Source organism: Stylophora pistillata, chromosome 1 (genome assembly GCF_964205215.1).
Source record: "Stylophora pistillata chromosome 1, jaStyPist1.2, whole genome shotgun sequence".
In the NCBI taxonomy this organism is placed as follows: Eukaryota; Metazoa; Cnidaria; class Anthozoa; order Scleractinia; family Pocilloporidae; genus Stylophora; species Stylophora pistillata.
In genome coordinates, this window is record NC_142519.1 from 15066498 (window position 1) to 15078029 (window position 11532).

The 11532-nt window shown below is 39.6% G+C and overlaps 2 protein-coding genes across 5 annotated transcripts in view; both read left to right on the forward strand.

The window, feature by feature from the left end:
* LOC148741357 (uncharacterized) overlaps positions 1 to 11532 on the forward strand; it is an 85120-nt gene that overhangs the window by 13027 nt on the left and 60561 nt on the right. The window lies entirely within an intron of this gene.
* On the forward strand, positions 508 to 5870 carry LOC111324347 (uncharacterized). 4 transcript variants are annotated; one of them, XM_088739925.1, is made up of 8 exons: positions 515 to 632; positions 812 to 870; positions 2479 to 2762; positions 2995 to 3247; positions 3381 to 3702; positions 4186 to 4298; positions 4771 to 4957; positions 5555 to 5870. In XM_088739925.1, exons 2-8 carry the CDS (start codon positions 868 to 870, stop codon positions 5611 to 5613), a joined length of 1221 nt encoding a protein of 406 aa, XP_088596051.1. In that variant the 5' UTR covers positions 515 to 632; positions 812 to 867; the 3' UTR covers positions 5614 to 5870. The 4 variants fall into 4 exon arrangements, with proteins under 4 accessions (XP_088596054.1, XP_088596051.1, XP_088596063.1 ...); XM_088739937.1 differs by having other exon boundaries at positions 2998 to 3247; XM_088739928.1 differs by lacking the exon at positions 812 to 870 and having other exon boundaries at positions 508 to 632.

Consider the following 11532-nt stretch of genomic DNA (forward strand, 5'->3'; position numbering starts at 1 on the left):
TTTTCTGGTCGTCAAGCTGTTTTTCTTCGTTGGATTCACCTAATGAACTTGGACCTATATTTGCCAGCCATTCTGACTCTTCGTCGTCGGAAATATGATTCAAATTGTCCGCCACTTTTTTTTTTTCGTAACTACAATCCAATTCTTCGCTTGTGCGATGCGAGAAAACCTGTTTAACCGGTACTACAATAGACGAGTACAAATACCGTGTGATATTTGTGCTCGTCTATGGCGTTATTTGTACTCGTCTAGGTGTAGTTGGATAATAAAAGCCTGTATTGTTATTCGTTTTAAATATCGAAGGTTTTCAACCAAATACATTCAAGACTTAAATTCAGTTTGGGTCAAAAGGGGAAAGAAAACCAATGAGTTATTCCTTGTCCCTCAGCTAGTTTTGAACAAATTCCCCTCCCCATCCCCTCCCTGGTGGACTCTCCTCCCCAACACATGCCCAGCCCGTACCTCATGTGGTATAACATTGAAGAAACCGAAATTAATCATTCCGTCATACTGATGCAGCTTGTCAGATTTAAATACGCGAAGCGGGAGTCTATGTTGGAATGAATTAACGCATCAGAACTTTGTCAGTAAGCATCAAAACAGCATTCAGCAATACTATTTTGTTTCAGAGGGTATGTAGTTTTTATTCCTTTTCCATATTTGAATAACCATACTTCTGATTCCAATTATCCAGCTATTTTATTGTATTTGGAAGTCTAATAATGACTATTTACAGCATCGTTCGTAATATTTTCAATGACGAAATTGCCGTGCCAAAGTTCTTAAAGCGTCAGAGATCTTGTTTTTTCAGTACGGTTATAGCGCCTAGAAAACTAGAAGGAATTTCAATTGTGCTGCCATGAATTTATGGTTAGTTTGCTGGAATTGTAATTAGAGCGTCTCGAATTCAAGTCGTTTACGCTGGTTCTTAGCGAATTTTTCCTTATGTTTTTCAATTCTGGATTTTCCATTTTTTGCGTGTGTGCATTTCACAGATAGCTGAGCGGTCTTTTACCTCACTCTTGAGATTTTTGCTCCTTATATTTTGCTTGTATTCCATGCATGCGTTATTAAAGTGAATCTTATTTGTTAGAGCTGAGTTTTGTTCTTCTAGGGAAAAATATTCCGATGACGAAAGTGAAAAAGTTGTGTTTTCATTTCTATTTAATCCTACGCGATGTTTTTTTATGCATTGGAAGAAAATGAGGTTGAAGATGTAATAGCATTTGTCCAGATGGTACATCATCGAGTTGACAATTGAGCAACACAGATTGTTTTTTGTTTTTTACCGAAACAAGTCTGTAGGTCAGCACTGGCGTTAAATTACTGTGCATCTAAGATATTTCTAGAAATGCTTTTACCGCCATATTTCCCACGTGCTCAGTGTACCTACACCTCGTGAAAGCATGAATAGAGGTGACACATTTCATTTTCGACGGATGTAAGAAGGTTTTGACCATCAACATTCAGTTTTCTTAATACGCATGCGCTGCGTCCGTTAGGATAAACATTAAGGACCTTAAGCAGTCAGGACGGCAACGCCAAGGAAGGCGTCGATTAAAAACTGAATTTCTACTTTTAATTAGAATTACGAAAATGGCTGCATGTGTTTACCATCTCATGCGGCGCCACAACTCAACCTCAAAATATCGTGTAAAAGTAGCGTTGAGTTCCAAATGGATATTAGAATAATTTGCCGTCGCGGTTTCGGTTCGCAAACAACGCAAATCTTGGTAAATTCGCGTTGTTGTTTTGCAAAGGACGGCTATGAAATGTACTAAGTCTTTAAGTGCAAGGGCTGAGCTATTGTTCTACCAATTAGATCTTTTGTTTTTCCACGTCCTCGTTGCCATCGCCGTCGTGGTTTCCTTAAGGTCCCTAATATTAATTGGTACCTCAGCCCCTGAAAATGGTTGAATCGCAAGTATCTGAATTTACCTTTAGAGAATGCTATTGGAGAAGAAATCAAATGCACTATTCGCAAATACGGAACAAGAATGCCATAAAGCCATAGTAGTCTCGATCAGTTTCAGATATTCACGCGGTCCGATGCGATGTTTTATCCGCACCTATGTCACATTACTAAGATTTGGCTCGTGACGACTCGTTCGGGATCCATGGCAATTGTGACAGGGAAATTTTTACAAGGAAGTAGAGAAGGAGATGACGAAATTTTGTTTTCTACATCTTCAAGTTACAAATTTTTTAATGCTGAATAATGTAGTGACTCTGGATTTTTAAAAAAATCCGGCTCACAAAGCGAGAAATAAAGAATATAAACCTCGCTCTTTTCAGTTCGAAGGATAACTCTACACAGAAAAAGTAACTTACGTGGAGGTATACAGGACTTGGGTGTTCAGTGGACTTACCAGTTTGTTACTAGTGCAATCGCGTAATACTATATGAACTGAAGAAAAGAGATGGTTCGTAGAAAGAGAACTTGCAAGTAAGACATGATTTCATTTGATTTGTTTCCAGATGTTAGAAGAAGTACTTCGAAAGTTTGCTCAGGAGAACTTTAGCCATAAATACTATCCCGTTCTTCATGGAGAATCTGAGAAAATACAGCCGCTGGCGCTTGCTGTAAAAAGACCTCGGTTAATATGGAAACGACCACGCGGAAGACACGAAATCAAAGTCTTCGCAGAACTAGCGAAATATGTTCAAGGTGACGAAGAAGCTCAAGTGCTGCGTGATGCCTTGGAATCTCATGTCAAAGAGGAAATGTTTCAGTTCAAACCGACCATTGATATTGGTAACAGGTAAAAATTCATTGATAAAGAAGTTCGAAGGTCATTACTAAAATCCATACCATGTTAGAAACTTACCCGGCCCTAAGTTTCTCTGCTTTTAAGTTTTTTGTTGTTGGTGTTGTTTCGAAATACTTGAAAAACTTGCTATAAAGCACTATACTCCCCGACATTGGTATTCTGGTCAAACGTTCAGAGGACGATGTTTATTGTAGATTGAATCTGACTTTTTCGTTGATTCCAGTAGGGCTGAGGAGTACAGTTTAACTGTTTCAGGATATCCGGGGGCAACCATCAGGTTCAGCGGCGATCAAGAAGTACTAAAACTAGGTAGACTAAGCCAGAAATACATTGACGATCCAGATCTCCGTGGGATACTTGCAAATACTCCTTTAGATTACAACAAAATTAAAGGCATTCAGGGGGATGAATTGCTTCTGATAACGTCCGTGATTTCAAGCGAGCAATTTCAACTTGAAGGAGAGAGAAAGCAAGAGGTATAGTATCGATAGGTATCAGTTTTAGAGAAATGTCCCCTTTCTTCACATCCCAAACTACTGAATTTCCGACGGAGTGTTTAGCAAATTTGACAACTCATTGAAAGATACATTTGTATTGATCTTATTTCAGACCGAGGCCGAATTCAGCGGCAAAGTACCGCCAAAAGTGAGTCCCTTCTTCAAACACTTTTTTCAACCTGAAAAATGGCATGCTCGCTACCGCAGTTCGTGTTCTCCTCCAGAGGTGGCATCCAGAAACTCCACTGCGCCGATCCTCTTCAAGTGTTGCCGCGTTATTTACCTGAAGGAAGAAAACAGACTGGAAATCCGGAAAGGAGAATTTGTTGGTAAAACAGTTACCATTGACGTGTTTGGCGGCAATCCTGGGGAAAAGGACCCGGATTATGACAGCACCTATGTAGAAATATGCCCAGACGAGACTGACCATCCAGGTAGGTGTGTTTGATACGCAGACTTCTATGATTCTTACAAGTAGATCAGGGACGTTCTGACGTACGAGTTCGACAACAAGAACGAGATTTGAGTTTAAGTTGTAAGGTAAGTATATATTCTTCGTGAAGTATCCTTGTACTCTGAGAGCTGCAGACTTTGCTCAACTGTTGTTATCGGACAAAATTCGGGTCTTACCAAAGTGAAATGTTGAACTGCTAACGTCTCTGTATCCTTTTCTTTGCCAAAGGTTTCGCTCTATGTCTTAAAGAATGTTTCATTTACCTGTAAAATATTAGGCAAGTTTACGTGCCTCTCCGCCCCTGTTTCACTGTTTTATGGGAAGATTTCGAGCCATAAGTCGCACTCGTCTGAGAAGCTTAAGGTCTTCGCTGTCATCCTTTTTTTTCTTATCGAGCAAAAAAACCTAACATAGCATGGTAGCGTATTATCAAATTTCAGGGATGCTCTTTTTCTTCAAACAGATGCTCTTAGTGCAGAAGATTACGAGAAACTTGACCCTATACTTTTCAAAGTGCTTCTACCAACAAAGAATAGAGAACAACGTAAGGTTCTAGTTCGGAAGTATATGTGCTGGGTAAGTTAACTTTAGACACTAGATGTCATTACATCGAATCGCTTTGCGAATAGCCGTTAAATTAAAGAAGGATCCTTTGAAATGGATCGTCTGTCCTGTGTCTAACTGCCTTTCTGTCTGTAATCTGTCTACATTTTGCTTGTGATTCTATTTTTCTGCATTTCTGATGCGTTGAATTCTCTGTCTGCCAACCAGCCTGGCTCGTTGCTTGCGTCTATCTGTCAATCTTTGCTAACTGCTCTTTGGTTTTTGATCGATGCTTGCATTTCCATATCGACCACATATGTTGTAGCCACATATCGAAAAAGGTTGAATTCATGGTTTATTGGCAATCGCTCTAGAAAGACGATTCGCTGTATATGTTTCGTGTATATATCAAGTCGTTCAAACGTTTCGAGTTATTATGTTATTTACACTCTTAGATTGACTGTTGGTCTGATTTTTGTTAACATTGAGACTTTTTGGTCATTAGTTTGAAAAAGCGTTAACAAAAGGCCAAAGCAGATTTGTGGTTCCAGAGACAATAACTCCAGGTGACAGGGAGCTTTTCAGAATTGCCAATATTTCGTATGAGGAGGAACCGAACAGCCTTTTGGATCTGGGGGCTCTGACCGAAGACGATATTCATGGATATGCTGTCGTCTTCAGGAACCTTCTGAGTAAGAAAACAATTTTATTTGAACCACAAGCATGAATGCAATATCAATATCAACCGCCGCCTGGTTAGCTCAATTGGGAGAGCGCCGGACTGCTGTGCGGGAGGTCGAGAGTTCAATACCGGCCAGACCAACACTCAGGGTCTTAAAATTTATTGAGAAGAATTTGTTGCCTTTCTTTAACATCAAGAAATGTTTGGATATTCTAGTCTTCTCGGATAGGGACGAATAAATGGAGGTCCCGTCTCCTGCAGGGTTGGGGTAGGAGACGTTAATTTCCCACGCACGAGATTACTGTGTGATGGATGTCCTCCCTGGGGTGGGTTGGGTGGGTAGGTGAAATTGCTACGGACTAAACACGGCTGCCAGAGGCGCCTGTCTGATTTCAACCTTAAAATTGTAACTAAACACGTATGTTGTTTAGAGAAATAGAGACCTTGACCTTTACCTTTACTTTTTTATCACCATGCCCGTTATTATGAGATTCCAAACATTTCTCCCATATTTACGGGACACCTCTACTCAGCATAGTGTACCAACCACATAATCACAAATGCAGGTTTTTTAAAAGTAATCAAGTATGCTTTTTTTTTTCCACAGGTTTATCTGATGAAAAGTGGGAAGGAATTGAGAAGGATGGCGCAAACCTTAGCCCATGACTAACTTAAAATTGAGCAATGTTGCTTTTACATTAAATCGGAAGGTTCTTTAATGAGTTACTTCGCAAAATATTATTCAGTTAAGGATAAGCTTTAAACAGATTAAGAAAGTAGCTTGGTAGTATAAACACACCAGGTAATTATGAATAAACCGGAATAGAACGAACATGGTTAAAGGTAGCGATGGTTTAAGAGCCGGCCAGTTTCTTCAATGATGGGCAAACTATGATTAAACCGAACACTGATTTTCAGCTGAAGGTTTTTTTCTCTTTACTTAATGATTAGCCCAAATGCATTACCAAATGCCATTGGTTCAATCGCTATTATCAGCTCTGAGTCCTGATTAGCCCCTCAGGATTTTTTCTCCTTCTCTGATTGACTGCTGTGATAACTTTGGTTCTGGCTTTAGGGCAGTCCATTGAAATGAGCTCTATTAGAAATGAAAACCTTTCCACTGAGCAATTCCGTTAGTAAGTAAGTTCTCCCCCTTCCTGGTGGGTTCCCCTCCAAGATACTAATCCAATATAAATGCAGTTGAAGTTAAAACACCCACCCCTCCCCCCTTTCCCCTTCGTTCCATAGGATTTGCATGTGATTTCAGTTCGTCGACTTTTTCTTTCCAGACACCTTATGCTCCAAAACTAAACGAAAGGCTGGTAAATTCAAATTCAGCTTTTTTCCCGGAAAAGGCTGATAAATTCACTGAAAGCGAACTAATCCTTACTCTGAAAAAATCTCTTGTGCAGATGGTTGTGAGAAGAACTTTTCAACCTCACAATGACTTAAATCTGGCGATAAAGACCAACCTCGATTGACCGTTTGATTTCAAAGCAATAGCAAAGATCACTGTTCCAGCGAATATAATTCATATTAATACATGCGACTAGTTTTCGCAGGCGCCACAGGCGCCACAAGTTTATTCAACGTGGAACGCTTCAGTGGCTTCTGTGCAAAACGCTACGCACCGGACTCCAACACCATTGCAAGTGTCTTTTTGCTCGAGAAGTCGCAGTCGCTAGGCTTCAAAGTATTTTGAATCCGTGTACCAATGAAGTTACCCGCGCACACCGAAAAAGCGGAGGTGCCTCAATTGGTTGGGAGAAAATCGAATGTCTATCAAAAACCTCTCAAAAGTGATCCTTTAGCAGACGGAAAAGTTGATGAATTCCAAAAGTGCAATAAATATAATTTTGGAATTCATCGCAAAAAGAGATTGTATTCATCACAAAAAACCAAAACAACAACAACAAAAGACACAACAACAACAGCATAACAAGAAAGAAAACAAGAAAAATGCCCTTCAAATACTACGATCGGGAGGCCTGTGGTAGCAAACGTCATCGAATAAACCGAAATTAGTCATACTGCAAGATCAAAACAGCTTAACGAAAATACATACGCGAATCGGGAGCATATCTAAGAATGAATCAACGCTTCATAACCTGAGTTGGAGTAATTTTTATCAAAACTACATTCAACACTGTTATTTTGTTCCAAACGGTAGGTCGTTTTTCCTCCTTTTTCTATTTTTTTTTTTTATTAACCATTGATTTAGCCATGCAACTATTTTTTCTTATATGAAATTCTTATATTTTCCATTTATGATATCAAGCGCAATATTTTCAACAACGATACTGACGAGTTAAAGTTCTTGGTTTATCTAGTAAAGTCATAGCTATAGGGCTTACAAAAGTCAGAAAGTAGCGAGGAATTTTAAAGGCGCTGAATTTCTGGTAAGCGCGCTGAAATCGTCGCCACAAGGACTCCATTTACGCTGACTCTTGGCAAAACTTTCCTTTCGTTCCTGAAATACCAAAGTAGTCTTTTTCCCTTTAGTGAAGCTGTTAACCTTTTATTGTATTTGTGCTTGTCTTCATTTTTTTTGAAGGGGTTCGATTAATTCAAACCCGTGCCCCTCTAGACACCAGCAGGGTCCGCCACTGCCAATTGAGCTACGAAGCTACAGGATGAAAATGATAAAGTTGTGTTTTGATTTCCATTTAATTAAATAGAATGTGCCGTTCTTGATATGTGCTTAAAGTGAATGGAGATGAAGATGTAATTGCATTTATCCAGATGGTAGATCATCAAAATGAGGAATGAGAAATACGGATGTTTTTTTTGTGGCCAGGATTACATTATCAGAGAAATTAAGCAAACCACGACGGCGACGGCAACGGCGACGTGGCAAAGTAAAATATCTAATAAACATTAGCCAGCACATGCGATATAAATTTTTGTATATTTCCTACCTGCCCTTTGAAAAACAACAATGCAACGACTACTTGTTTTAATTTCCATTTAGTACTCAACAAGACATAGTTATTAAAGCGGCCGATAAGAGCGGCTCCGTCGTTGTTTGGCGCACCGACCTCTACCAAAAAGAAGCTTTGCGGCAACTTTCTGACACCTCTTTTTATCAAAAGGTCGACAAAGACCTCACTGCCAGCAATCAAAACTCCATCAAGAATACGATCAACCAACTCATAACTAAACAAGAATTGCCGGCCACAGCAAAAAACCTCATCATAACCACTCCTAGAACTTCTCGTATTTACTTTTTACCCAAAATTCACAAACCTAACAACCCGGGTCGGCCCTTTGTCTCGCCTTGCAGTTGCCCTACCGAACTTATCTCCAGCTATCTAGACAGAATTATGGCTCCCATCGTCGAAACTTTACCATCATATATTAAAGACAGCCAACACGCTCTTCAAATTTTTGGAGACTTTAATTTCCTTGGCCAAAACAAACTTCTTTACACCACGGATATTACGTCTCTTTACACTGTCATTCCTTATGGCGAAGGCCTTCTGGCCCTTAAACATTTTTTTGATCGACGTACTGATAAGGAACCTAAATCTGAAACACTACTACGCTTAGCCGAACTAGTGCTCACACTCAATTGTTTTTCATTCGGAAACAACGTCTTCAAACAAACCAATGGTGTAGCCATGGGCACCAAAATGGGACCTAGCTATGCCAATCTTTTTGTAGGTTTTGTCGAACATCAATTTTTCAGCCAATACAACGGGTCCAAACCTGAACTCTACGGTCGCTACATCGACGACTGTATCGGCGCTACCTCCTCTACCAGAGAGGAGCTCACTCAATTCATAACCGCAGTCAATTATTTTCACCCGGCTCTGAAATATACCTAGGAAATTTCTGACAATTCCTTATCCTTTTTAGACATTAAAGTTTCAATTGAAGGTAACGGTTTATGCACTAGTGTGTATTACAAACCTACAGACTCGCATAATTACTTGTTATATTCGTCTTCGCATCCATTTCACGTTAAAAATTCCATTCCTTTTTCTCAGTTTCTAAGACTTCGTCGTTTATGTAGTATGACTCTTATTTCCACCACAAATCGGAGTCAATGTGCCAGTTTTTCGATAAACGTGGTTACCCTGTTTCTGTCGTTCAAGCGGGTTGTCACCGCGCCCAACTTATTGATCGACATTCAGCACTACAAACGTTGCATAAGGAAGATTCCGACCGCATTCCACTCACTCCCACTTTTCACCCTCACAACCACTCAGTTAAATCCATCATTCTTAAAAACTTTAAATTACTTCAAAACGATCCAGAGACAAGCACTATCTTTTAGCAGCCTCCGCTCATTTCATTCAAACGCTACAAAAACATGGGTAAATTTTTGGTCAGAAGTTCTTTTCAGACTAATGACCAACCAGGCACTTTTAAATGCGCTCGTGCACGATGCATAACGTGTCCTTTCATTCACAACACTGATAAAATATCGGAACCTAAACAATACATTAAGATCACCGATCACTACACGTACACCTCCGCCAATGTAATCTATTGCATAACTTGCACTTATTGCAAAAAGATATACATCGGCGAAACAGGCAGAAGACTAGGTGACCGATTCCGAGAACACATTCGAGACGTGGAAAGGAATGACAAGGACGCATCGAAACCAGTCGCTAGGCATTTTAATTTACCTAATCATTCTAAGCAACATATGGCAATCTGCGGTCTTTCCTTACACTTAGATAGCACGGAAAGCCGTAAAAATCTTGAACAAAAGCTCATCTTTCATACCGGCAGTCTAAATCCCACAGGGATCAACGAACGCTTTTCATTCCACTAATTTATTCTTGTTTTTCTCGCTGCCATGTTCCCACCAATAACGTAGCTCCATTTTTCTGCCTTTAAAAGCACACACAACCCACAATTCCTCTATTCGCTCCGACGAAGGGCTAACGCTCGAAACGTCAGCTTTTGTAATCGTTACGGTGGCCAATTTACCATTTCAACTTTCTTGATATATCCAAATTATACTGCGTATATACGTTATCAGGGGCGGATCCAGTAATTTTTGATTGAGGGGGTCCAAACTTTGGTTCAGAAAGGACTGTTGGACTCTTTTGAGGCAAATTACTTCTCCCTCACACCCTCTCCCAACCAGTCGCGGTTGCACGTTATAATTCCTTGGCCGATTACCGTTTACTTGGATTCATTAAAAAGATCAGCCAGCTAAAAAGTGATATACCATCCTGTCGATGTAAGAATTTCAGTTTCAAAGTTGTAAGCGTCAGGTCTGTTAGGGGGTCCGAACCCCCTGGACCCTCCCCCTGGATCCGCCCCTGGTTATGCTGAGGTTGAGGTGTAGCGCCGTAAGAGATGGTAAACACACGCAGCCACTTTCGAAATTTTAATCAAAAGTGGAAATTCATCTTGTGATCGACATCTTCCTTGATGTTGCCGCCCTGACTGCCCTATGGTCCCTATTACGGAAGCGCCGTTAAATATCAGCACCGGCGTTAAATTGCTGTGCATCTGAGATATTTCTGGAAATACCTTCGCCACGCGCAAACATGCCTAAACTACATAACACGATAAAAAGAGGCAATACATTTTGGTTTCGACGGATGTATTAGGAATCGGATTAAATAAACATCATTTACTTCTAAAGCGTATGCGCTGCATTCTTGACCACAAATATTAATTGGTACCCCATTGGTAATGATCTAAATTTGCTTTCGTAGAGTTAATATGTAACATAAAATACACTATTCACAAATACGTAACAATAATGCCATGAAAACTATTAATAGCAATCTCAGTTTCAGATATTCACGCAGTTGTTCTGATGGTTTATCCACTTTTATGTCATTTTAGAAAATATGGTCTCTGACACGTTTACGGTCGATGGCAAATCTGGTCACCAGGAAGTAGAGAAAATGATGCATGACGATCTTTTGTTTTCTATACCTTCATGTTGCAAATCTTTTAATAACGAAGTGACTCTGGCTTTTCAATAGACTCGGCTCTCGCAACTAGAAACAATATTAATAAAGTTTGCTTTTTTTCTTTTCGAAGGATAACTCTGCACAGAAAATTTCACTAATGTCGACGTATATAGGACTTCGTCATTCACAAGACTAGTCTGTTTGTTCTTGATGCAGTCATATAAGTATAATACTAGGCAAGTAAAAAGAGAGACGGTTCGTAGAAAGAGAACTCGCAAGTGAGACACTTTTGAAAATCTTGGGCGTCACCTTGGATAGAAGGCTTACCTTTAATGAGCATATCACTGAACAGTTTAAAAAAGTTTATGCAAAGACTGCTGCTTTTAAAAGAATTTCCCGATTCATATTGGTGAACACCATATCATTATATAAAGCATTCAATGTCCCACATTTAGAATATTGTAGCATATTTTTTATTGGTCTTGGCAAAGTGCAGGCCGATAGACTTGAAAACGCTAATTGTTACACTTTAAGAACGTTATTTAAAGTTAAAAATAACAGTTATGAAAGTCTTTTAGATTAGTTAAGTCAAGTACTTTAAGACGACGTAGGTATTATCAGACATTGATCTTGATATATAAATGCCTTAATTCTATTGGTCCTGGTTCTATTACTGACTTTTTAAATTTAAGACATG

Excerpts from the sequence above, each read along its gene's own strand:
- LOC111324347 (XM_088739925.1), top strand. Across the intron at positions 3,703-4,185 it reads AGACGAGACTGACCATCCAG|ATGCTCTTAGTGCAGAAGAT; the intron begins GTAGGTGTGTTT and ends TTCTTCAAACAG. Across the intron at positions 4,299-4,770 it reads TTCGGAAGTATATGTGCTGG|TTTGAAAAAGCGTTAACAAA; the intron begins GTAAGTTAACTT and ends TTTGGTCATTAG.